Genomic DNA, 24,731 nt, shown 5'->3' on the forward strand with positions numbered 1-24,731 from the left:
TGCATGAATGTCCTTGGCTTGTTTTAATTTTTAAAAATATATGCACAATCCCTTTTCGGTTATATATATTTTGAGTATGACAAAATGAATGTTGTGTAGAAATGATGTCTTTATTTATACTTCAATCAAAGCTTCTTTTCTTCTGCTGCGTTTGGCCTCTTATCCTCTCGTACCTGCCTGGTGACACACACATCCCTGAGAGACTATATAAACACTGAGGCACACACACGCACACAAACATGCACACAGGCGACTTCACTTCATCTTCTTGCTTTTGGGCTTTTTGCTCTTTCCCCCTGGTTTAGATGCTTCATCCTGAAGAAGAAAAAAGGTAAGAGAAAGAAAACATTGGAAAAAGGTGGGAGAATACAAGGTGAGCTGAAAGAAAAGCTGAAATCCACTTACTTCAAACATAAAGCCTGAGTAGCAAAACAACTTGACAGGAACATTTGAAATAACAGGCAGTAATAAAACCATATCTCTTTCAGGGCTGATCTTTTGTAAACTGAAACTAACCAAGCCTCCAGTGACGGTACTGGCAGAATGAAACCTGACATCAGATGTGCAAACCGGTTCCCAAAATAAAAAGCAATACATGGAATATTACTAAGAGATAACGTATATATTTATATTTCTCTGGGACATATATGGGACTGTGCTTTAGGATGTCACCAGAGGAATGTTCAAAAACAGTTCATGAACATCTTCACCCACATTTTCCTTTTACAGACTAATAAAAGTCATCTTTGCATGAAAGCAGTATGGTGAGTTGCCTGCAGTAGCCATTTTATTTCAACTTAAGAAATCTAAATAACCAGCAATCATAGCAAGGCAGGGATCTCAATGTGTTTAGAGCCAGGGATCACTTCAGGTGTAAAAATAAATCTCCAAAGACCCACTGAACATAGCAACACAGATTCATTTTTTGAACATAAATATCAGGTACACTAAAAAGAAATCAGAAATGCAGGGATGTTATTTCTGAATTTGCCATCCAGGGAACAAAATCCTTTCAGATAGTGTTAAAACCTTGATATATTCTGTATCGTATTAAGGCCTTTTGTTTCTATTCTTTTATTACCCAATTTCTTCCCGGGGATTAATAAAGTATTTCTGATTAAAATGATAAAATTGTAATTCACTTCAGCAATAAAAGCTTTACCAGTAGTACTAACAGCACAGAAAGTGTTTAGCATCATAGTGTAATTACAATAGATATCAGTAATATTATTTGTTGTAGTAATATTTTTTCAGGTTTAAGCATGATCATAAACATATTCAACCTTCCATCCATTTAATCACACCAAAATATTTATGTCTTAAAATAACTATATGATAATAATAATAAATAATAATAAAAAATATTATTTACTGAAGTATAACTACTATCATCCTGTACTTTCTTTTAGCTAGCAAGTGTTATTAGCTACTTGCTATGTACTTAGCACCAAAAAATTTTTTTTGAGTACCTTGTTAGTTAGCTAGCTATATTTGTACAATCATAGTAGTTACAGAAGATTATAATATAAATGTATAAAATATGAAATTAAAATGTTATAATGAATTTGTATTATTTTTTTATTTAAAATGTACAGCTTATAAAATATCCAGTAAAATCAACGCAAACTTTTTCCTCCTCCTAGCTACTGACAGTGCTGTAACACAGTTTTGATTGTTCTTTTTCACTTTAATAAGTGCATCCATTAAACTAGCAACTCAGACCATACTGTATGTGTCAAGGCAGTTTGTGAGCATTAATTACTTCACAATGACAGTAACTGTCACCTTGTTACAGTCACTAAAAATACTGTGGCCAGGAGGGAAAAGATGGTTAATAGAAGCATGACAACCACAAAATTCTCTTCTTAAGCTTGCCTTTTAACACATTTCCCCTTTTTACACTAATGAAGTCCCAGTGAATTTAATCAGCAGCCTGTTTTCAAAGAAGGTCTGACTTGTTTGTTAAGCAGACTTCTGTCATGTTTGGGGAAATGAGTCACTCATTTAATTTGCACAACGGGGAACTAATGATATTCAGCATCTGTGCATTTCATAGGAAGAACACTTCCTGCATGCATATGGACCAAAACATGCATGCTCTCAGACTGCTGTCATCATCACCGTCATCATCCTCATCAGTCATTATTAGTCATTGTCAGTTATCACCAGTCATCATTATCATCATCCAGTGTATTAATAGTCCTACCACTATAATTCAGATATGACAAGAACATTATTATTATTATTATTATTATTATTATTAATAAGAATCACAGTAACAACAACAACAACAACAACAACAACAATAATAATAATAATAATAATAATAACAACAACAACAACGACAAGCCAATTCATCATCCATTTATGTGGGTAAGAGAGGGCAAGATGTAAGCCCATAAAAATGCTGAAAGGATTTCTGGAACAATGTAAATAAAAACATACTCTTTATGATCAGTGGCAATGCACAGTATAAAAATGTCTGTGTTTCTTTCCTAATACATTCACATCTCTTTGCACAACAGACAATCCTTGCTGGGCTTCTAGCCATGTATCCCCAACCAATGCTTTGTCCATAATTTCTCTTTTTTCTTGTTTTGGTACTAAAGAGCTCCCTTAAGCCCCAAAGTGTCAAGTGGGAAATAATCATGTTAGACCTGACTTTTCTTGAAACAAACCCCAAATAAGATGTACAGTAGGGGTCTGTTACATGGATTAGTATCGAATTGCAAAAAATGCTTAAAAAATAAAAAAAACCAAAATGCTTAGATTATAACGTGTTATAGATATTTGTACTGATACAGTCCCATCTGAAAGCATAAAAACAGCATGGCTAATTTCTTTTGTTTTTTTCTATACACCAAAGACATTTGTGTTTGAGATCAAAAGATGAATCTCTTTCAATATTTCAAGAGATGAAATATCAGGATTTCAACAGATTTTCCGATATTTAAATGTAAATATGTTAAACAACCTAGATCATGACACCTTCATGTGAAAAAATATTGTAACATGTGTTTCCTGTTGCCAGGATGTGCCCTGTTTAAACAATCAATAGCTCTGAATTTCTGCTCTTAGTTTGAGCCCTGGGTTTCACTTGTGAGGACAGCATTTGTTGATAAAAGGATAAACCATGAAGACCAGAAAGCCTGTCATTTTGAAGCTGCGAAAGAAGAAAAATTGCACAAGCATTAGACATATCCAATACAGCAATTTGGAATGCCCTTAAAAGAAAGAAACCACTGGTGTACTAACAAGCAGACATCGAAAAGGCCAGCATAGGAAAACAACAGCAGTTGATGGCCAAAACACTGTGAGAGCTGTGAAGAAAATCCGAATTACAACAGTCAGAACCTTCATCAACAAAAAAAATAAAAAATATCTGAAAGAACCTGCAGTACAAACATGAGATCATAAAAGATGAAGAATGCAAAGGTTACCTGATGTTGCGGAGTTGTCAACTTAATGCAATTATTTATAGGTGAATTGGATGGTCTGCCCCCAAAGGTGTGAAGTTGTTTTAACTTATTATGAAGATACATACAATTTAATGCTTTAATTATGATCTATCATCTTAAATTTACCTTCTGCTCTCAAACCTAAATGTCTTCAGGTTATAGCAAAAACAAAATAATAAGCTTTACTATTTCTAAACTTAGATTAAAAGGCCTTCCTCAGATCTGTGCCTTGCAACAATCCTGTCTGAGCTATGCAGGCAGTTCCTCAGTGACCTGGTGACATGGTTTTTGCTCTGATATGCATTGTCAGCTGTGAGGCCTTCTATTGAGAGGTGTGTTCCTTTCCAAATCCAATCAATTTCATTTACAACATGTGGACTCCAATCAAAATGTCGAAACATCTCAGAAACAATCAAGAGAAATGGGAGGCATCTGAGCTACATTTTAAAGGGTGTTTTTTTCAAAGGGTCACAATATGGATACACGTGATATTTCAGTTTTGTCTCTTTAAAAAATTTACAGACATTTCAAGAATTCTGTTTTCACTTTGTCATTAGATTAAAGAGAAAAAAGTATTTTGAACAATAGTAGTATCAGGGTACAACATAAAATATGTGGTATATATATGGGATGTGGTAGCTCAGTGGTTAAGGTGTTGGGCTACTGGTCGGAAAGTCATGGGCCACTGTCGGGCCCCTGAGCAAGGCCCTTAACCCTCAGTTGCTCAGTTGTAAGTCACTCTGGATAAGGGTGTCTGCTAAATGCCGTAAATGAAAATATAAAATATATATAACATGAGTAGTTGCAACTTGGCACTATATAGCTGTGATTTAAAAAAACATTACAGTAAATTTTCATGCTTCAATTTGAATTTTAATGAGGTTTAGTAGGGCTCTTCAAAGCATTTTCTGATGAATGTCAAAATATCTGTAAAATCAACCTCCTCTCTGTGCATTTTGCACTTTATGTAGGCATTTTTTTGCACCATATGTAAGCGTTATATTTTCGTTTTTAAGTGTATGGCAGGAATAACAATAAAAATCTCACTCAGTTGTACTGAATAGTTTCCTTTTACAAAAATGGAGAATTGCCATACGAATTCAATGTGACTCATCATATTGAATGGTCTGAAGATGTTATGATTTTACTTAAAGCTCTCTGTTCACTTTGCTATGCTTTTTCAACAATTGCACTCCATTCAATTTCTGTTCACTATCCAAGTTACACATATTTTACTTTTCCCCTCCTCTAGCTCTGTACTCCTTTATGAAAAGGTAAAGTAAGTGAATAAAGTAAAAATAAAGGTAATGCCAAGGTGAAGTCCACACGCAAGGAGATCGATAGCACTTAGGGCTTAGGGTACAAATCTCAGGGAACCTCAGTGAAAGCCCAGAAGGTCCCTGCCTCCTGTAACCATGGCAATGGTGCAGCTGCTCACATGTCCTTATTTGCACAGAAATGAAAGGAAAGAAAGCGACAAACGAATCTCCGAGGTTGGCCTCTCTTTGTAAGCCTCTTCAAAATCTTTGAATTTCGTGACATGTGTAACCTTGAAAATTGGTACGCTGGTTTAATGTCAGTGATACACACTCCAAAGGTGAGCAGCTATATAAATAAACCTAGCGCAGAAGTGGGAAAGAACACTCTGTTGTCAATAAAAAAAATATGATAAATAAAAATAAATGCATAAATAAATTAAAACTTGAAGATTATAATATTATCTATTTCTTAAAATATTATTTAAACTTTTGGGTCTCCGTTAAAAGTATTAGATTAAAGGCATTTGGTTTTAAAGTCAAAATATGTACATGAGATGAATGTCATATTTTATCATACAGTATGACTTAATATCGTATTTACATTTACATGTGTTCACACACACACACAAAATCACTGGAACCCAGAACTGGAACTGGAATCCTTAAAAAGGTGAATTTATCATTTGATCTTCCTCTCTAGTAAACCATGCCAATGTGGCTCACCAAAGGAAAAAAAAATCATCTTTGTGCCTTGGAAAACCATTTATTAATTTTGACACTAAAAATTGATCCAGTCCAGAGATTTTGACATTCACAACACTGATACAGCTAGGAACCTATATAGGAACTATAGCTTCTCTATTATAAAACCAACCAGCAGATACAGACAGAATGATAATACTTCATGGAGGAATAATTAATAATGCCCAGGAATTACTGCTCATCCTTCATACATCAAAGTCACCGATTTATTTTGGGTTGATGCTGAATTGCATTCTGAATGAAAGTCATCAGCCCATAAACTATTTACAATATACCAATAAATGTGGATGAAATTCAGAGTAGGACTCCAAATCTACCTAGCAGCACTTCTCTCATATCATGTCATCACTGCATTCAGTGACTTGTCTCTGTAAATTATCTTCAATTAAACAGATAGAAGGAAATCGAGATACTCTGATCTTCTTGTTCATGTCAAGACCATTTGATCTTCTTATCTGAAATACTTCTGTGACACATTAAAGCAGGGATATTACACTAAAACCTGTGAAGGACAAGCTAGAGAAAAGCAATTATTATGACTAAACAACAAAATGAACAAAAAGTTAGCTATTAATGCTAAACCATTAGTGCAGATGCAAAGTGGACTGAAATAAGTACTAAAAATGTATGTAAAGGGCTGTACATGGCTGTAGTTCAGAGACTCTAACTATCAAAGCAAGAACCTATGTATGTTTTATAGGAGATGCGCCATGTTAGCCGATTGTATGCATTCATGCAAATTATGTAGCTAAAGGCAGCTCACTAAACCTGAGACTATCTATCGGGCTAGAGACAGTAGCTCAGAAAGGGGAGAGTTTTTACAAACATTCCATTTTATTTATCCCACATGGACTGATTCTTTCCTTTATTCTTCCAGTCTAGACTCTCACATTGATGATAAGCTGATGATAAAAGCCAGAATGGACAGAGGAATATACATTTATTTTACCTGCATCAAATATAAAAAAGTCTCATTTGTCTATGGTACCATGAAGCATCACCATGAAACCAAACATATCTACTTTAAATTCTTTCATTTCTAACCAAGAAATAATAACTAATTGTTAAATATTATTATATGGATCCTTACATTTACAATTAAATTACTTAAACAATATGTGATTATTGGACAGAAATTAGTGGTTATGTTTTACTACTTGAGACTGTTAAACATTTTGTTTTCATTATTGACAGCCTAGTAATCAGGCCAGAAAAGGTAAATAAAATAAAAATCTACCTGTAAATGTATGCCTGTAAAACACTTTCCTTTATTGATGATCTGCCTTCATTCATTTCATTTGATAAGCCACAACCGAGGACCTGCTACAGAAGCCTCAATGCTGCATGTATAAAACACTGGAGTTACTGAACTATGGTCTGTTTTTTTAGTGCAATCATAAGCAGAATAAACCTTCAGAAGCCAGGGATAAAAGAATTCTTTTCTAAAGAAAATCACCTCAGTAAGTGCTTTATCTTAGCCAGGGTCACGGTGGATCCTGAGTTCATCTCATGACACCATACGCACGCTCATTCACACCTTAGGGCAATTGAGAATTTCTGTGTCACCTGCCAGCATGTTTTTTTTGAGGTCGGAGGAAATCTTTAATAAACTTACACAGACATGGGGGAACAAGTGAAACTCCACGCAGACATGAACTCAAGCTGAGGTTTGAACCATGGACACAGGAACTGTGAGACAGCAGCACTACACTGTAGTATAGACAAATGTTTGTATAGACAAACATAAACCAGCAGGACAGTGAATAGCTCCACACACACCATCCTCTTTTGTCTAGTTTAAGGCTGCGCTCACATATGTTCAGTGTTAGTCCATTTAACTGAACCCCGGTGTGTTTTCCACATCAGTGTGGTTCTTCATACAGGTGAGAACACAGCAATCACACTCGCTTGTGTGTGAGGTGGTCTCCGTTTGGTTCCAATCAAATTCTAGTGCAATTCGATTGCTGTGAGAAAGTGATGTAACATTAAATCAACAAAACTGCAGGAAGTGAAATAAATCATGTCATGTATTTTGGTTTGTAGGTAGAACATTTTTTCTGTAGATGTGTGCTGATACAGAGCTGCAAAAACATACCTTTTCAGACTCTGCTATCAAACTAATATATGTGAAAACACTCTTAGTCCGTGGGTCCTAGTTAGGTAGTAAATTCTGATCACTTATATTTATTCATTCATTCTCTGTTTGGGCTTGACTGGGATTGGGTGCTCAGTAATAATTATCAGTAGTCTGTAGGGGTTTCTTGTTCCCATTCAGATATTGTTTGTATCTGAGATCTTAACATTTTATATTTTAAAAATGTCTGACAGTTTATTTAATGAGCTGTGCAGCAGAGCTCCTATACAATGATACCCACATGAATATAGGCAGTAACATCTACAGCACCTACAGAGAGCTTTGTGTTAGTTTGTAATTACACAAATCTAATTACAGTATCTTCTGTATCTTACATTTATCATGAGTGCATAATTATCCTCAGTTTGACCTTGAGTCAGGTTAGTGTTTATGTTTCCCTCCAAGTATCAATAACTCTCCTCTGAAGAAATCTTTTTTAAACCACAGAGCAATAGGATCCAGATCCACCTCAGCCGTGACCAGGATAAAACACTTAGAGAAGACAGTCAATTAGTATAGTTTTTTATAATTACAATACCATACCATGGTTTCAGCGTAGCCCTCTTGAACAAGGATGTTCCTTGCGCAGTTGTTGATGTGTTTGAAGCGGTCAGGGCCGAGCAGGATTCCACCGTACCATCGTGACACCACCACTAGCACATTCCTTACATCCAGAATCTACAAAAACAAATGAAACATCATACATATAAACTGTGTTACTTCTCAATTCTTTGTCAAATCAGGTCAGTTAGAAAAGTGCATCTTGCCAGAAAACTGCTTTCTGAAATTCATGCTTGTTTATTTTTGGTTATTGCCTTAACCTCTGTCTTACTAGTGTTTGCATTTATTTAGCTCATTTGTATTTCATTAGTAAATGATTTTTTGCATGTTTATGATTTGTTTGTTTTAAACACACTCCTGTAAAAGTCACCAGAATGTGACAACCAAAGGGATTCATTTCAAAGAGGAAAGACAATTGCTCAAAACACATTTTGCAGGCAATCAAACAGCCACACAGAACCTGTAATGTCTATGCAATGCATCATGTTGCAGTAAACAAGTTCAGTAATTTATTCTCCTCCTAAGGATGTGAGATGGGTGTTAAATCTATGTGAATGTGTTTTTTTTTATATCAGGAAAAGCATAAATGATCCCATAAGATTTAACAGATCTAATGTTTCTTTGTGTCAAATGCTGTCAAATGTTACCTGCCTGTTCGAGCTGTCAGTCACGTTTAAATGCTTCCTCAGGGGCACGCTTGGCAAACTGCCTGATGTGAAGGGGTCTAAGCCACCTGCATAGTGTAATCCTTGTCTATATATCTGGATTCACATCCTTTCCCATAAATAGTGAGTGTGTGATTATAAAAGAGAGAGCATATAAGAGGAAGTTCAGGGTGGAATAGCTGCACTTGAAGCACTCAATACAGAAGGAGCACAGGTGTGATGTATACTGTGCTAATGCGCTGACAGATTTGCTGTGAAGTTCATTACAGGTACCGATGTACTAAACAGTGACAGGAATGTGCTACGGATAATGAACTGATTTTCATTTACATACATGACTGATGCACCCCTGGAAAATGTCCCAGCCTGCCCACAGGTTTTAGTGGTTGAGCTCCCACAAGTCAACTTGATTGAAAGTGAAATTGGGTTTTGATTAAAATGGTACATCGATTTCACACGCTCTCTTGCAGGTTTTGGATGAGTACACTGAGAGCGAATGAGATAAGACAGGAGTTTGTGGATGAGGGATGCACCCATGTGCAAAGTGTGTGGAGAGGGTTCACAGAGAGAGGGCAGGATAGTCATTGAGGCCGTCTCTGAGGTGTCTCTGAGGTCAAGACACTTTATTCTGCAAACTTGATTGGAAATAGAGCTTGACATGGCTCATTGCTATTTCATTTGAGCTTGGAGTCAGGTTTAGAAGATTCAACACTATAGCCCACAAGGAATTACTAAATGATTTACTGTTAATTCCTATTAACTGCCATGGAATGTATGGCTATATACACCAGACACTACACCTAAATGCTGTCAAATATTTTACTAGGTTTAGCAAAAAGACTTTGTAGGATTTAATACTCTTTAGGAGCAAAAATACACAGTTATGGATGTTGATGCACAATTTTGATGTTTTTCAGAATAATGGAACATTATGGAACATAGCATTAGCCATTAAAATGTCAAGGGTAATTGCAGTGTGTTTACTGGTTTACTTGCCATTTTTGAAAAACATATCCTTGATAACACGTTGCTTGCATCTACGGTCCATTTTATAGATCATTATCCTGAATTTGTCCTTGTCAGCACTTCAGATTGGCAAAATGTCCTTGTCTAAGAACACTGTCACCACTTCAGTCAGTTTATTCCAGCATTTATGCCATCAATTCATTCCAACTTTTTATTATCTTAGGGATTGTAACTGACAAATGCACTGACCATGCCCTTCAAAATTAAAGGAGATGGATTTAGGTCACTTGTTAATATTTTCTCCTTGCACAGCTTCTGGCTTTCCTCAAATTTTTGTTTAAGCTTATTTGATGCGTTTGACTTTGTTACAGGTTTTGGACACATTTTACAAATCACAGATTTATGTTTAACATCTTATCTTCTTTATCTGAAGCATTTCCAAGTTACTGAGGAAGTTCCTTTTTGAGATTAATTCTTTTTCCTCATTTAGGGATGGAAATCTCATTTAGGGATGTTCTCATTCGGCATGTGAGATGCCCATGTTGTAGTATGTTAACACGTCATCACCATGACAGACAATTTGACTGTTTTATAAACAGATCTGAAGAAATTGCTGATATCCGGAACACGTCTTGTTTTCATGGTCATTCTGCTTTTACTTTGTTTTACAATCATGTTTCAGCTATATAAATTGTTAGTCTTAGTAATCAACTAGTTTATACTTCCCGGTTGCCTAATATCAGTTTTCTAGCAATTACAGCAAGTGTACACCTGTGTTCTCCTTCCTGTGTCGAAACTCAAAAGCAGGATTTTACCAAATTCTATTTGAACACACCAAGATAGCATATAGAGAGAATCAACAAGTGATATCACACTGGCTGTGTTAGGTTTGAGAGAAGGCTATATAAGAAGCAGTATTTTAGGCAGTGGTTGTACTCTTGATATAAATTATATTCTCATTTAAAGGCAGTATGAGAAAAACTAGTCTCTACGATTCAAAATTTTAGGCAATTTGAAAGTAGCATCATGTCATTAAGGCAAGAAAAAAAACTTTCCATGAAAGGTGTGGAAAAATATATTGGACAAACCTTTCACTCCTACTGAAAGCCTTTCAATCCTACATTATGTGATGAGTCTCGGCACAACAGAAGATGACAGACATTTACAGATGTTTAAGTAATATTCACAATATGAAAATTCAAATCAGCCGATGTATAAATAAACTCAACCATTTATAATGAACGACACACTATGAATAATTCATCACCAGATTTTATGGTATTTATGATCTGAACTACTAAGAGATCAATTAAAAAAAGTCTAGGCTTTCTAGATTAGTAACAAAACAATATGCTTAAATAAGTAATTAATTAAAGCAAATTCTGTTTTTGGCACCATTAGTCTACCCATATTGTCTTGCCCTTAAAGATCTTTTACCACTTTATAACAACCATAATTTAAAAGATCTCTCTCTATCCTCTGACCCGGCTGAAAATACTGGAAGTATGTTATATTGGACTTGCAATAGAACCTTCCAGGACTGAGTGCTGCCCCTGGTCCAATAAATCCATGTGCACACAGATAGGATGGTAATTTGGCTGTCCCAAAATTTTCACCCATGAATAGCATTCACTCCCACCACATAGCATAGAGAGACAGACAAACATAAAACACACACACACACACACACACACACACACACACCTGCAGTAGATGAAGCAGTCTCCCACCAGCAGCCGTTTCTCCATCATCCTCACAATCCTGTAGGAATGTGTTTTTATCTTCACAGTAAATCCTGTTGGAGTGCAGAGTGGACAGTGGAGAAAAAAGCAATCAGGAAGCTGTCAGAGTACTTCTGCTTTTGTTACATTTGCTGTCATACACTGCTTTAATGGATCAGCCAGTGTTGATCATTGTTGTTCACTACAATATTAAACTGTACTGGCGTTTAAGGTTGAGTCATGATCTCACATTTACCGACCCTTAAATCTAAGATATCCAACTGGGAGACTGGCAAAAGTGTTGAATTGTTGAGTAAACGCCTCTGTGATTCTAGTTTCACAGAGATTTTCTATATTTTTTTATACATTATTTACTGCAGTATGTAAGAGAGAAAAAAAAACACTTGGAGCTGTGCTGTTATAGAAAAATCATTAACAATCGGTTGATGTGATAAAGTGGAGTTACTGTTATCATCTTGAACATGATTATTTTCAAATAAACAGCAAAGCCCTGAACGTTTCATTAGTCTTACACCCCAGCAATTTACCAAGGGAAAATAGAGGCTCTGTTATGTTGTGAAAGCATTTATTTTGGGTTTGGTTCCACTTTGAGTAAAGACTCACTGCAAAGCTAACTGATCACCTTTATCCTATTTTGTACCATATCTAAGCTGATACGTTGGACAACTGTTCAGTTTTTCATAGAAATTACATAAAATATAAAATCACTCTGGATAAGGGCATCTGCCAAATGCCATAAATGTAATGCATGGTCTCTTTTAGGATGACGCTACCCACATCCACAGGGCATGAGAGCTGAATGTGTAGCAAAATACTTAGATATGGGCGATATAGACTTAAAACTGTATCAAGATATTTCACAGTATTTTTCTGACCACACGGCACATCAGTATACAATCTTCCTACAATAGCTAGCAGAGCCATTTTTGAAAAATATTTCCTTAATAGCATGTCCGTATGGTCCATTTCCCGAATTTGTCCTTGTCAACACTTCAGATTGGCAACATGTCTTTATCTAAGCAAACTGCCACCACTTCAGCCAGTACATGTGGATTGCAAATGGCAAATGCGCTGACAATAGCTTTCTGATTTACTTGTATTTTCTCGTATTTTGGTTGTTGTTTTCGTTTCAGGTAGTGGAACAAATTTAATGCATTTCTACACTGTGTTGATACAGATTTGACACTCTTTACAAATCTCATATATTTTAGTTAGATCTGATTCTCTGTATTTGAAACACTTCCATATTACAGAGGAAGCTACTTTTTATAAAAATTCTTCTTCCTTATCCGAGGTTGGAGCTCATCTTTGGGCATCATTCTGTGAAAGATGCCCAAATTGCAGTACGTTTACCCATCAACTATAGTGTCAAAATCACATGATGACAAATTCTCATCACTGGTAGGAACTGGACCAGTACTGTATATCATGGATGATATGATATGGCATAACCCTAATACCAACTAAGAGAACATTTCAGGAAGAACAGTATTTTCAAGGCCATGCATCATGCATTTGTATATATACACTATAGCAGATTTTAAACATTTAACTTTCTGGTAAAATTATAATGCTACTTTAAAGCAGTGACAGTTTTCATCTTGAATGGTTTATGCATTACAAACACATGCTCAAAACCTTTTGTGTGGTACTCTACAGGTATTTACTGTCTGAATGACATTTACATTTTAATTAAATAAAATTTGAATCCAATGTTGATATCCCCGGTCTGAACTACTGCATTACTAGGATTTTAATTTCCCAATTAAACAAAATGTAATTAAAACTTTTCTGTGCAGTAATTATTATAAAAATAATCATCACAGAGTGAGAATACTTCAGAATGAAAAAATATTTAAAAAAAAGTCATAATTCTTTATAGTGACTGTAGAATATACTGTTTCTAGTTCCACAGCACTTTATTTGTTACTGCATAACATGGCATGACCCTTTTTTAAGAAAACTGTCACTGTAGCTGACACACTCTAGTTCTACATATACATGAATTTGAATAAATTAACTTAGAACATTATTAAATGTCCAGCCTCACTAATGAATTTTGCCAATTAACCAGCATGAATTATGCATTTAGTTTATACTTGTCATTGTGGATCTACTATTACAGAAAGATGGAATGAAACAAAATAATGCAGGTGTTAAAGACACCTGATTAGTGCTTTGTTAACATTTTGTAGTTAATTCATCAGTGTTAATAAAGTCAGTGTTAACTAATGCTAGCATCAACTGTAATTGACTCTGCAAGTACAAGAAGTGGTTTTTCCTTGAGTTTTCAGAGATGTATCTGTGCTTTCCGAACGAAATGGGTCAAGGACAGCAGTCTGTCTCCATCAGCTTTTCAGCACAATATAATATGAGCATTACAAACACTCACAATGTCAATATCACCTGTAGGTTAATCTCTTCCAGATGACAAGCCTCTTCTCATCTATAGTATGTCATTAGGTTTATGCTCACAGACTGCCCTAGGAAAATTCTCTCTTATTCTCACCCTTTCTCACACACACACACACACACACACACACACACACACACACACACACACACACACACGCAGCCCCCCCCAACACACAATATACTAGCTTTTGATATTACAGAAAGTATGTCACTATATAAAATGCACATTAACATACATTGTTATTCTAATAAATAAACAGCACAAAATGCTCTACTAATATCTTTAATAGAAAGTGGAAGGAGAGTTTCTTTAAATAGACAAACTAAAACTATGGAACTTTAAACAGTCACAGTAAATGCTGTTTGTAAAATCTAGAAGAGTTTTTTTGTTTTAAGAAATGTGATAAAACACACACTTTGCACACCTACACAATCTCGCCACCATGATTTATCCAAGCAGATACATACCTGTATGCGTATATGTTGTGGGTGGCACTTGCAATTTTCTTGTTTTCATACAGTTTGTCTAGCACCCTCTGGACCTGCAACAAATCCATCAGAAAAACATGCCCAATAAATCAGAGTTATTTCTCAAATGTGTCACCTTTATTCATATAAACCAAAAGAAGGTTTAAAGGTCATGTTCTATGTGGTTGTGAATTAAACACTTTTTTTAATGATCTGTAACAGCACCTTTTTTGGCAATGTCTCTATGCAAGCACAAACATGTTCATCTTACTTTCCTTACTATTCTTGTGTGTTAAACTTGATAATTATTAATGCACTTAATTAATACCAATCTACACCTAAAACAAAAATTTAACCTTTAAGTTCTTCTAGTTTAAAAAAAGAAAAAAACAAATAAAAAAGTGATTTTCTTCCTGGACACCAGTCAAAAGCCTTCAAAAGGCCAACACCCAAAAATAACCTTGTATTTTTCCACAAGTGCACTCTGCAAATTGTTAATTAGGACAGGGACATCCAGCCCTGCACCTCAATTTGCATCACCCTCACGAGTTTAATTCAAGGCTCCAAGCCAGTTGCAGTGTATGAGGTGGAGTGTATCATAGCATCAAGGAGAAAGACAGTGATTGTGGAAAAACATTTCAGTTTTCAGTCCCCTAACTTCCAACTCGCCACAGCTACCCATCAGACAGACATCTTGTCAGAAGACCAATAAATGTAAAAAAGAGATTATAATAGTTGAATATAAGAGTCTCAGTTTCACAACTAGGACAGCTCTCCTTACATGGACCAGTATGGTTTTCTGTAAAAACACATGATTAAACACATTAGAGAATTTTGGCTATATATTTGGACAATATATAGTTCTTAAAACTTTTCTAAACTATGTTGCACAAACAAGAGTGAAAAGGGGCGATTACATTTAAAGATTTAATTCTGACTGTGGCACAGGAATATCAGACATTTTGACAGCTGAAATCTGATTACAATTTAATATCTGTGTCACTAATGCTCATAGCTTTTCAACAACTTCATAAAATATCATTAACTCTATGTGAAAATCAAACTTAATTAGCAATGGTTTCGACTTCTTTAATCGGACTGGCTCTTTTACATGACATGGTCTTTGAAGAAAGACAACAAATGCATGCATATAAAAGAATGTTAATAAAAGGCTGTTGAAACATATTTATGGTTTCATTAAGTCGAGGTGTCAAAGTAGACTACATTTTTTTGGGACCAATAGTGACCAGTGATTGGTCACTGGGACCAGAGGTGGTTATTGATTGGGAACAATGGTGATTACTAGTGGATTGAACCATGGTGGTCAGTAATTGGTGGTTGGGAACAATCATCCATGAATGGTCACTTCCTTTAGTGGTAATTAATAATTGGTCACTAGGATAAAAAAAGAGACCAGTGGTGTCACTAAAGGCATCTAAATGTTATCCAAAAGGTTAATTCTAATGACAAAGTCACTAAGTTGGCACGACTGTGTACAAAACTTATTGTATAATTTTTTTTCCCAATTAAAAATAAAACTTTTCTTGGCAATGATCAACACAACATTTAATCATTTTACATTCTGTGGATGTGAAAAGTTGGAGTGAAAAGAATGAGAGGTCAGAGAGTGATGGAGACGCTGCGATGTGACAGTTCAGACAGTGTGACATGCAGTCAGTGACTGTTTTCCTGAGAGACTGTGTGGTGAGGCATGACCAGATGGTGTGGAAGTAGGTATCTGGCATAGTCTTTGTGCAGTGCATGCAGATGATTGTGTCTGATAAGTCTGTTTGTTGTTCTTCATGTTTGGTATTGCTAAGAGCTGTGATTTATCTTATGCTGAATCAGGTGTAAACTGGTGTTCCTTGTCATTGAAAGTTGTTTACATTTGTTTCTAGAAGAATTTGTTGTGAAGGATTTCCAAATCTTTTCCCAATTTCTCAAATGAAATGGATATCATCATGTATTATGGCATTAATTACAGATATTACTATATACAGAATAGTGATTTCCCCTCATTTTCCACCCAAAAGACTTGCTTCTCTTCTAATTTTTGAAAAGCTATGATCTTGTTGTCTTTAGATGTGTGTGAATAGGTGTTTAACTATTAATACTCAGTCAGAACTGTGAAATAACATGCAATATTTTTGTGAGTAATATTGTCCTTGATAGCTTTGTGGAAATGTTCAAGCAAAGGTACTTAACACTGCAGGTGGAAAAAGCAGTCGTTGATAAATAGGCTGCAGGCTTCCAATGATTTCCAGTAAGTGCTAAGATTGTGTTCCATGCGGGCCAGTGCTTCATTTGCCTTGTCACCCTCAGGTTGGTATATTTTTGTATAAACTAAACTTACTTTTAATACCTTCCTTTCATAAGTACTTCATACAGTCTGTATTCTGTGCTGTATATTCTGCAATGATATTCTGCTATACCATATGAGGTAGGCAAATGTAGTGAGAGGTGGGAGACTGAGTACTTGTTTGTTTTTAATGGGGATAATCCGGTGTTATTTTGCTGTAACAAAAGAGGCAGTGAATTAAAGAATACATAATAATGTTATATAGCACAATGAGTTGAATACACTTATACTGTATAGTTTGTTTAAATTATGGGAAACACAAGCAACTAAATGTTATTAGAAAGTATTGTGGGCAGGTATAAATGAAAATAAATATGTCTTGAGTATATTTTAAGTCAAACTGCTGGCTGAGGATCTGTCAGAACCAGAATTCATACGACATAATGACACTGCTGTCATTTCTACATCTTTTCAGTATTTTTGATGGCATAGTAGTAGGGTTCATAGAGAGGTAAAAAGAGCAACAAATAAAAATCACTTAAAAAATTATAACATAAATTCTGATATTTGGTGCACTAAACAAATACCGTCATTACGTCGGACTTGATTACGTCATTACGTTTGACCCCAACCATAATACCTACAAAGTGACCTATATTATAAAATGAGTGTAGCTGACAAAATCTTTCCTCTGGATCACTTCAATATGAACCAAACTTGATGTCCATATGGTAAAAGCTTGGATGGATACTCAGATGTGAGGTGGATACCAGCTGGAAGGTCCAGCTCCAGAAGTCTCTGAACTTCAAGAGACGCATGTGTGCATAGCGAGACAGGGCTCATTAGGCGTGTTGTGGCGTTGTTCGCCTACACTGTGGCAAAGGCACAGCTCAAAGCGATGCCCAGAGACAGCCTGGCAAGAAACGCACTAATAACTGTCTGCATCTCTAACATTCACATCCCTCGAGTCTTGTCTGTACAATGAACCAGCGTGTGCCGTGAATACCAATTATGCATCTATTCCTCACCAATAGAACATGGAGCCAGAGACACCAAAGCAGCTCATTCACAAGAAGCAGCTATGGTACATACATTAACCTATAGAATCTGGAATTTTTAATGAATATATAAATCCTTAGAGAGCCTCATTTTTACTGTGTGTGGCAAATTTGTATGTTGGGATGACAGAATATCAAGTAATGGCTACTGGTAAGCATTTAAAGACTATTAGCTATAATTCATCTCAGGATTCAGCTCCATGTGCCATTTGTGGCTAAATTAAACCTGTAACAATATCCTCAATTCTTGGTTTAAAAAATATGCAACAAGATTAATGCAATTAACATGGCCAATTTTCAGCCAAAATTTATGCTCATTCTGATGAAAAATTACCATTTTAGTTATACAGGAAGAAACTATGTGAAAAAAAGCACATTATAACTGTCAGACTAATCATAATTCTGCAAACACTGCTATAATTTAACTACATAGGCAGCTAGGCAGAATTAACTAGTGATTAGTCTTAGTAAGTCCAAATCTCTCCAACACAATGGGTAAAGTCCATTAGGTACAAGTGGCAAGTCAGTAGCCTTCTACTTGTACTAATTGGCAAACATTTATGTTGTACACATTCTTATTTTCCGTTTTCCAGAAACAAAAAAGAAAAAAAAGATGAAGAAAAATAAGAAGGGGCACAAGGGTATAGATTCCAGAAATAAAAACAAAACAAAAAAATACACCAAAAAAAAGACTCAACAAGCAATAAAATTTCCTTTTACATGTTGGTGTCTAGTGATTCTCTAGCAGCTCTTTCCGTTTTTTCAATAATTCATGTGTTATTGTAAAAAGCAGAGACTCTCTGAATAAGAGTACACATTTGAGGGCTTTTCTTTTACTAGATGTAAATACAGTATGTATTTAAGTTAGTGTTTCTGTCACACTTTCTCTCTCAGCAAGCTGTCAAATGACAACAAGCTGTCAACCCAAGACAGAATTACTGCTATTTCTCAAGAGTAAAGAAATGCATCTCCTTCTTTGCCTGGATGAACAGAAACCTAAGCACAGACCCATATCGGTGCAATAACAGTGATCCACAGGGCAGGTGTGAATAAGTTATCTGCTGCTGGACCAGGAAAATCCAGGAAAATCTTGCAAGAAGCTTTTTTTTGCCCCAAACATAAATTGTAAAAATGTACACTGAGAGCAAATCAATAGGAATATTTGAGCTGTGTTGCACCTAACATAAATCCATAAGGAATAAGCATGAAACTCTTTTGTTTCTGAGAGCAAGGTGTGTGAAATACTCCTTAAAACACTAGAGGCTGATTTTCCACAAAACATTCAACAGTCACGAGGGATTGGCCACTGGTAAGTCTTTTAGGTCTAAGAATACTGTTACTCTCAATCCCAGTGGAGAGACTACACATTGCCATTCCTTTTCTTCATTTATTCATTCGGCACTTTTTTCCAAAGCAACTCATAATTGAAGCAGATTTCAATCCACAGAGAGAATGTTGAGGGAGAAACAGCAGCTCAGTTGATGAGAAATATCACAAGAGAATGGCCATACTGGTTTGAGGGGACAGAAGCGTATAGCAACTCAAATAACCACTATTTACAGCTGCCTAGTGAGCAGAAAAGCATCTCAGACAACTCAACATGTCGAAACCTTGGTGCACGTTTACATTTATGCCATTTGGCAGACACCCTTATCCAGAGCAACTTACATTTATCTCATTTATACAGCTGAGCATACGAGGGTTAGGGGCCCTGCTCAGGGTCCAGGAGTAGCACCTTGGTGGCCCAGCGATTTGAACTCAAGACCTTCCGATCAGTAGTCCAACACAATAACCACTGAGCTACCACTTCCCAGGTGGATGGGCCACAACAGCAGAAAACCACATTCAGTTCTACTCCTGTCAGTCAATCAATGGCTCCTAGGCTTGAGCACAGACACAGCAAAAGATTTGAAAAAGGCGTTTAAAAGTTTAAAAAATTTCTCCAAATCTTGATAATTGTTGGATTTATGAACAATTATATGCTGAAAATCCCTTTTGAACAATTATATGCTTCATCAGCTTGGGTCTTTAATACGTATAAGAGTACAAGACAGTTCTGTGCATCTTTAACTAGGATATAGTGTGAATAAAAATGTGGATATAGCGCACCTTTTAAATGATTTCATACGAATAATTTTAACTTTGAAAATAAAGCTTAATGCGTATAATGTATGCACCTTTTCACATTAAACATGTGCCTATCATGGTCTAGTTAGTTATTCTTTTTTTAATGTTGGTATATCTGAACAATAATTAATTGAGAAAATCCTGAGATATGGCATAAGAAAATTATCAACTAACTTTTCGTAATTAGGAAAATGTGAATGTTCCGTACCTGTTTAGGTGTCACTACAAGAGCTAAATGAGGTTGAAATGTGCTGCGTCTGTCTGTGATTGCCTCGCCATGTTTAATCACTGGGAGCTCCTCATCTGAATCTACCACACACACATAAACACACATACACACATACACACACAAACACGATAATATCATTTAAATCCTTTGGAACTACATCAAACTGGTATGAAGCTAATATTAATCTGATTGCATTAGACATCACAAGGCTGGAAAAGAAAAACCTGCAATTGTAAATGCTGGTTTGAGGACATGACGTGCCTGCGGAGGAGACAGAGAAAAGATGCGTCTGCTCAGTGCTGAGCCTCAGGACGCTGTAATCTGGAAATTCACCCTCATCCAAGTCGTCATCCTGTTCCTCTGTCATTTTTGCATACTGTGGCTCCAGTCCATCTGCTAACAAACAGAAAGGGTGTAAATGACACACTATGCACCAGAACAATGCTCTCATTATCATTAGTTAACACCCAACTCAACATAGAATTATCTTCCAAGTTTTCGCTAAGCATGTAATTGATGCACTTCAATCAATGCTTGCAATCGAGACAGAATGGAAAGAGGCAGAAAAGGTCAAAAACCCGGGTCCTGTTGAGACTGAGGGACTGATTTGAATGTTCTTCCACCAGAACCATGCTAATCAGCCCCAATACACCTCTCTTGACCCTGTGCAGGAAACAGAGATTCACTTTAACCCTTAGTTAAAACAGAATGGCAATTAAGAACTGGAAGAACGGACAGACAAAATTTGAAATTGTGATGTAAAATTAGTGGCACATAATATAGATAAAAATAAAAATACAGTGATTAAATTCCTATATTCACGAATCTACATTCTCTAAAAATCATCAGGTCATAATTAGACTGCTATTTACACTGTAATTAGATTTTTATATAGGATTAATGTCAGTATATGTTCTTAGAACTGCTTCTGAGAACAAAGCAAAGCAAACTTTGAAAAACTTTGAGCTTTTATATTCTTTCCGAACAACAAGAGAACATCAGCTGTCAATCAAACAAAACGGGGTGGATAGTAAACAGAAAGGAGATATGATAAACCAAACGTTTAATCATTTTCTATCCACATGAAATGCCAGCACTCTGACTGAAATGAATATGCTGCCATTTCTGCTGCTCTTTCAAATTGAGCAAAATTATACATTCACACTTTATTTGAACACAAGATTCAAGGCTTTTGATCTTTTCAGAGCTCGATCAAAGCACAACACTTGTGTGACTCTCCTCCTTGTACTCTATTGCGATTCACACTTGAATGAGTGACTTAATTTTAAAATGCAGTTGAGATTAAGTTACAAGTCCCTAAACACTGATTCCTTATAAACATCTTCACTGAGATGAGATGAAACAGAAAAACAGCTTCAAGTGACTAACTTGAACATAAACTATTTTGATGACTGAGTAGCGGAGATAATCACACAGTCAAGAATTTACGGTCTCTTGATTTAAAAAGAAATGATGCTTTCAAATCATTATTTACAAAAAAAAAAAAAAAAAACAAAAAAAAAAAACTTACAGACTTGCCATGTCCATTTTCTTCTGTGATAAGCATGTTTAAAGGAAGGGCGTGAGACATGCTGTCAGAGCTCGGACTGGCAGCAGGGTGCTTCAGATGCAAAGAGCACCATTCTGAAGTGCTACACTTTCATGCACCTTTGTGCCTGAACTAGAAAATGTCAACAGTAACAAACAAAAATAACCACTATAGTCTATAGTTCTCACATTTTGTAATATTTAAATAGCCTTTGAGCACAAAAACAAAAGCAAAATAAAATCTGGGGAAAGCAAAAACATTCTTTCATCATAAACTGTATTGTTTCTCATCATTTTTTACTAATTTGTCCACAATAATGTCTTCCAATCACTGATTTTAGCTAGACTTTAAGCTAGGCTTCTTATGGAAAGCAGAATTGCTTTATACTCACTTAACTCATTTTAATGTATTTCACAAAGCTATAATTTTACACACATTACAAAAAAGGTTCACCGCATGTTCTCACTGCACACACACACACATATATATTAGACCAATGCCACAAAAAAACTCACAGTCACAGAAAAATTAATGGTCATTTATATATTGTAGGACTGTTAGATATCCACATTGCATATCCAAAATAGAGATAATAATTTCTGACCTTAATATTATCTGTCGTTAACATTGAGGGTAAGACAAAACCATACACTTCTGAGGCCATGAATTAACATTATCATTAGCATTAATTAAATAGTAATTTAATATGAGATGACACAAAACATCGCCATTCATGCATTGAGCCACCATGCACTGAGAGGACATTTCAGTATGACCCCTAAAATCACATAAATGTAGAAATAATCAAAACAATTAATGCAGTTAATCATAGTTAATGATGGGTTGTCAAATTCATGCTTCAGCAGCCTATGACCGTCTCCCATTCCCCTGCCCAAACTCACCCACTCCTAACAGTGCCTTATTAGAATATTCATTAACTTACAAGTCCATCCTTTTGATCTCTTGGGAAGAGCTACATACAGCAGCCCAGTGATAGCAGGACCTAATTAGTATAATGTTTGCTTTATGGAAAGTGAGGTGCCACTTTTCATGACATTGACATAATTACACCATTCATTTTTCAGTTATAAGAGGAAAATATCAAGTACTGCCACACTGACTCCTCAGCAAATCTGATCTTCCTGTTACACACAGATATATAAGGGTAATATTATAGTTAGATATACAAATTTAGCATATATTGTCAATTGAGATATACCTTTATGAATGTATCTTAATAATAATATTTGTTTCTTTTATATTCCTTGTTTTATATTTTATACATTTTCCCTATTTTTTTGTATTTACACTGTATAAAGGTCTATCCATCTTCAACAATCAATACATATTACATGTGACATACTTTCTGAGTATCGGGATATCAGCAGACTTCTTTTCTTTTACAGCTTCATTGGAGTAAACTGATTACGTTGCCTTGCATAAGTATTCATTCCGTCTTGACCTTCCACGTTTTTACACCTGGAACTGAAATGGACTTAACTGGTATTAAAATAATTTAATCACAACATAATAAATAATATTGAAGCATGAAAGCGTTGTGATTCCATAAGAAACCTGTCAACACCAGTCCCATAATTTGGTTGAATGATGTTTACATGGTTGCAATTAATTCTCAGATGGCACAGGGTTCCACAAAGCTGGGCTTTATCAAAGAATGGCAATTGTCACATGGTGTGTTTGAGAAAAGGTTTTTCTGGTATGATGAAAGCCATGGCTGTATTATGATATCTTTACTAAAACAGTGTGAAAATATACGGCTATGAAAGCACGGTTATATCATAATAACCAAAGCAAACCCATGATTAAACCATATTGTCCAGTAAAATCATGTAAAATGTAGACATGTATGTAAATATGTATATATACTGTAAAACCATGTTAAAAAAATGGCTAAAATTGAGGTGTATGAACCTATATGTAGGGCCCCCTTTTTAGGGACCAACAGTAACTGGACAAACTTACACACACACACAAAATATTTTTAAAATCATATAAATATTTTTTAGTTAAGAATCTTTTAAGAATATATTTTTTAGTTGAATTAACAAAATGTTTTCCATTGCTTAGTAGTTTCCATTTATGTTTAATTGTCCCATCTTACTGATAACCTGATGCCCTTTTATTGTTATCCATGACTGAATATCATTTTGTTAATGAATTTGAAAATGCAGAGAGGAAAGGAAAGGAAGGCCCTTGCTATTTAGCTGTGTTAACACAGTTTGCGTCCACCATCATCTTTTGGACACAAATCTGCAGCTTGTTGGTCAGTGAACATTTCTATACAGAAGCTGTGGGACAGTCAATATCTGCCGATGGGCCACATTAGACCCTGGGGACTTTGGACCAAACCTTAGTAATCAGGGTAAAACAAGAGCAAAACCATTTACATTTCCACACCTTTAAAAACAATGGTAACCATGGTTTCACTACCATGGGTAATTTTCCTAAAAGCAGCAAGCAACTATGATGTACAGGGTATATAAAGGGACCTAGTTGACATCATAATGCCACTGCATTCATGTTTATTTTCATACAAAAAATGACTTCCTTCTTCAGATTTCTTCAGGTCATATACAGTCAGCTGAAAATCAAAGTCATCTGTGACACTGTGTGTGGATATTATACCTTAGGTCTTATTGAGTGCACCAAAGCAGAGAACCAATTTATCTGAAATAGTGTTAAATATCAGCCGCATTTTTATGGGCCATGTAGTGCTTCTTTCTACTTGATTATTTGTCGTCACAATATAGTGGTAGCCAGCCAGCAAAAAAAAAAAAAAAAAAAAAAAATCCAGGCATGAGCCGGACATAAACACTGAATTTCCTGCAACATTCTCACACCTCTCTTCCTTCTCACACCTCCTTCCCAGGAACATCATTTTCATATTAATTTGATTTTAATATAGGCTGCTGGTGATGCTTTACTCTCACACCTTGGTCACAAGAGATAATCTCAGGTTGTGATATATGGCAACCGAAACTGCAAGTTGTGAGGTATAAAACGATTAATGGGATTAAT

The 24,731-nt window shown here is 35.6% G+C and overlaps 1 protein-coding gene across 4 annotated transcripts in view; it reads right to left on the reverse strand.

Annotated features, from left to right (window-relative positions):
- The window catches only part of impact (impact RWD domain protein), a 38,497-nt gene continuing 13,766 nt past the window's right edge, over positions 1 to 24,731 (reverse strand). The window contains exons 6-11 of one of the 4 annotated variants that reach the window (XM_060882457.1): positions 20,405 to 20,536; positions 20,123 to 20,223; positions 14,431 to 14,504; positions 11,510 to 11,600; positions 8,157 to 8,291; positions 1 to 315 (exon numbers count right to left, since the gene is read on the reverse strand). In XM_060882457.1, coding sequence (XP_060738440.1) covers positions 256 to 315; positions 8,157 to 8,291; positions 11,510 to 11,600; positions 14,431 to 14,504; positions 20,123 to 20,223; positions 20,405 to 20,536 — 593 coding nt within the window. In that variant the 3' untranslated portion in view covers positions 1 to 255. Of the gene's footprint in view, positions 316 to 2,963; positions 3,164 to 8,156; positions 8,292 to 11,509; positions 11,601 to 14,430; positions 14,505 to 20,122; positions 20,224 to 20,404; positions 20,540 to 24,731 lie in introns of those variants that run through there. The other 3 variants (XM_060882447.1, XM_060882438.1, XM_060882429.1) reach the window with 3 other exon arrangements.

The sequence above is a fragment of the Tachysurus vachellii genome, chromosome 1, assembly GCF_030014155.1.
Source record: "Tachysurus vachellii isolate PV-2020 chromosome 1, HZAU_Pvac_v1, whole genome shotgun sequence".
Lineage (NCBI taxonomy): Eukaryota > Metazoa > Chordata > Actinopteri > Siluriformes > Bagridae > Tachysurus > Tachysurus vachellii.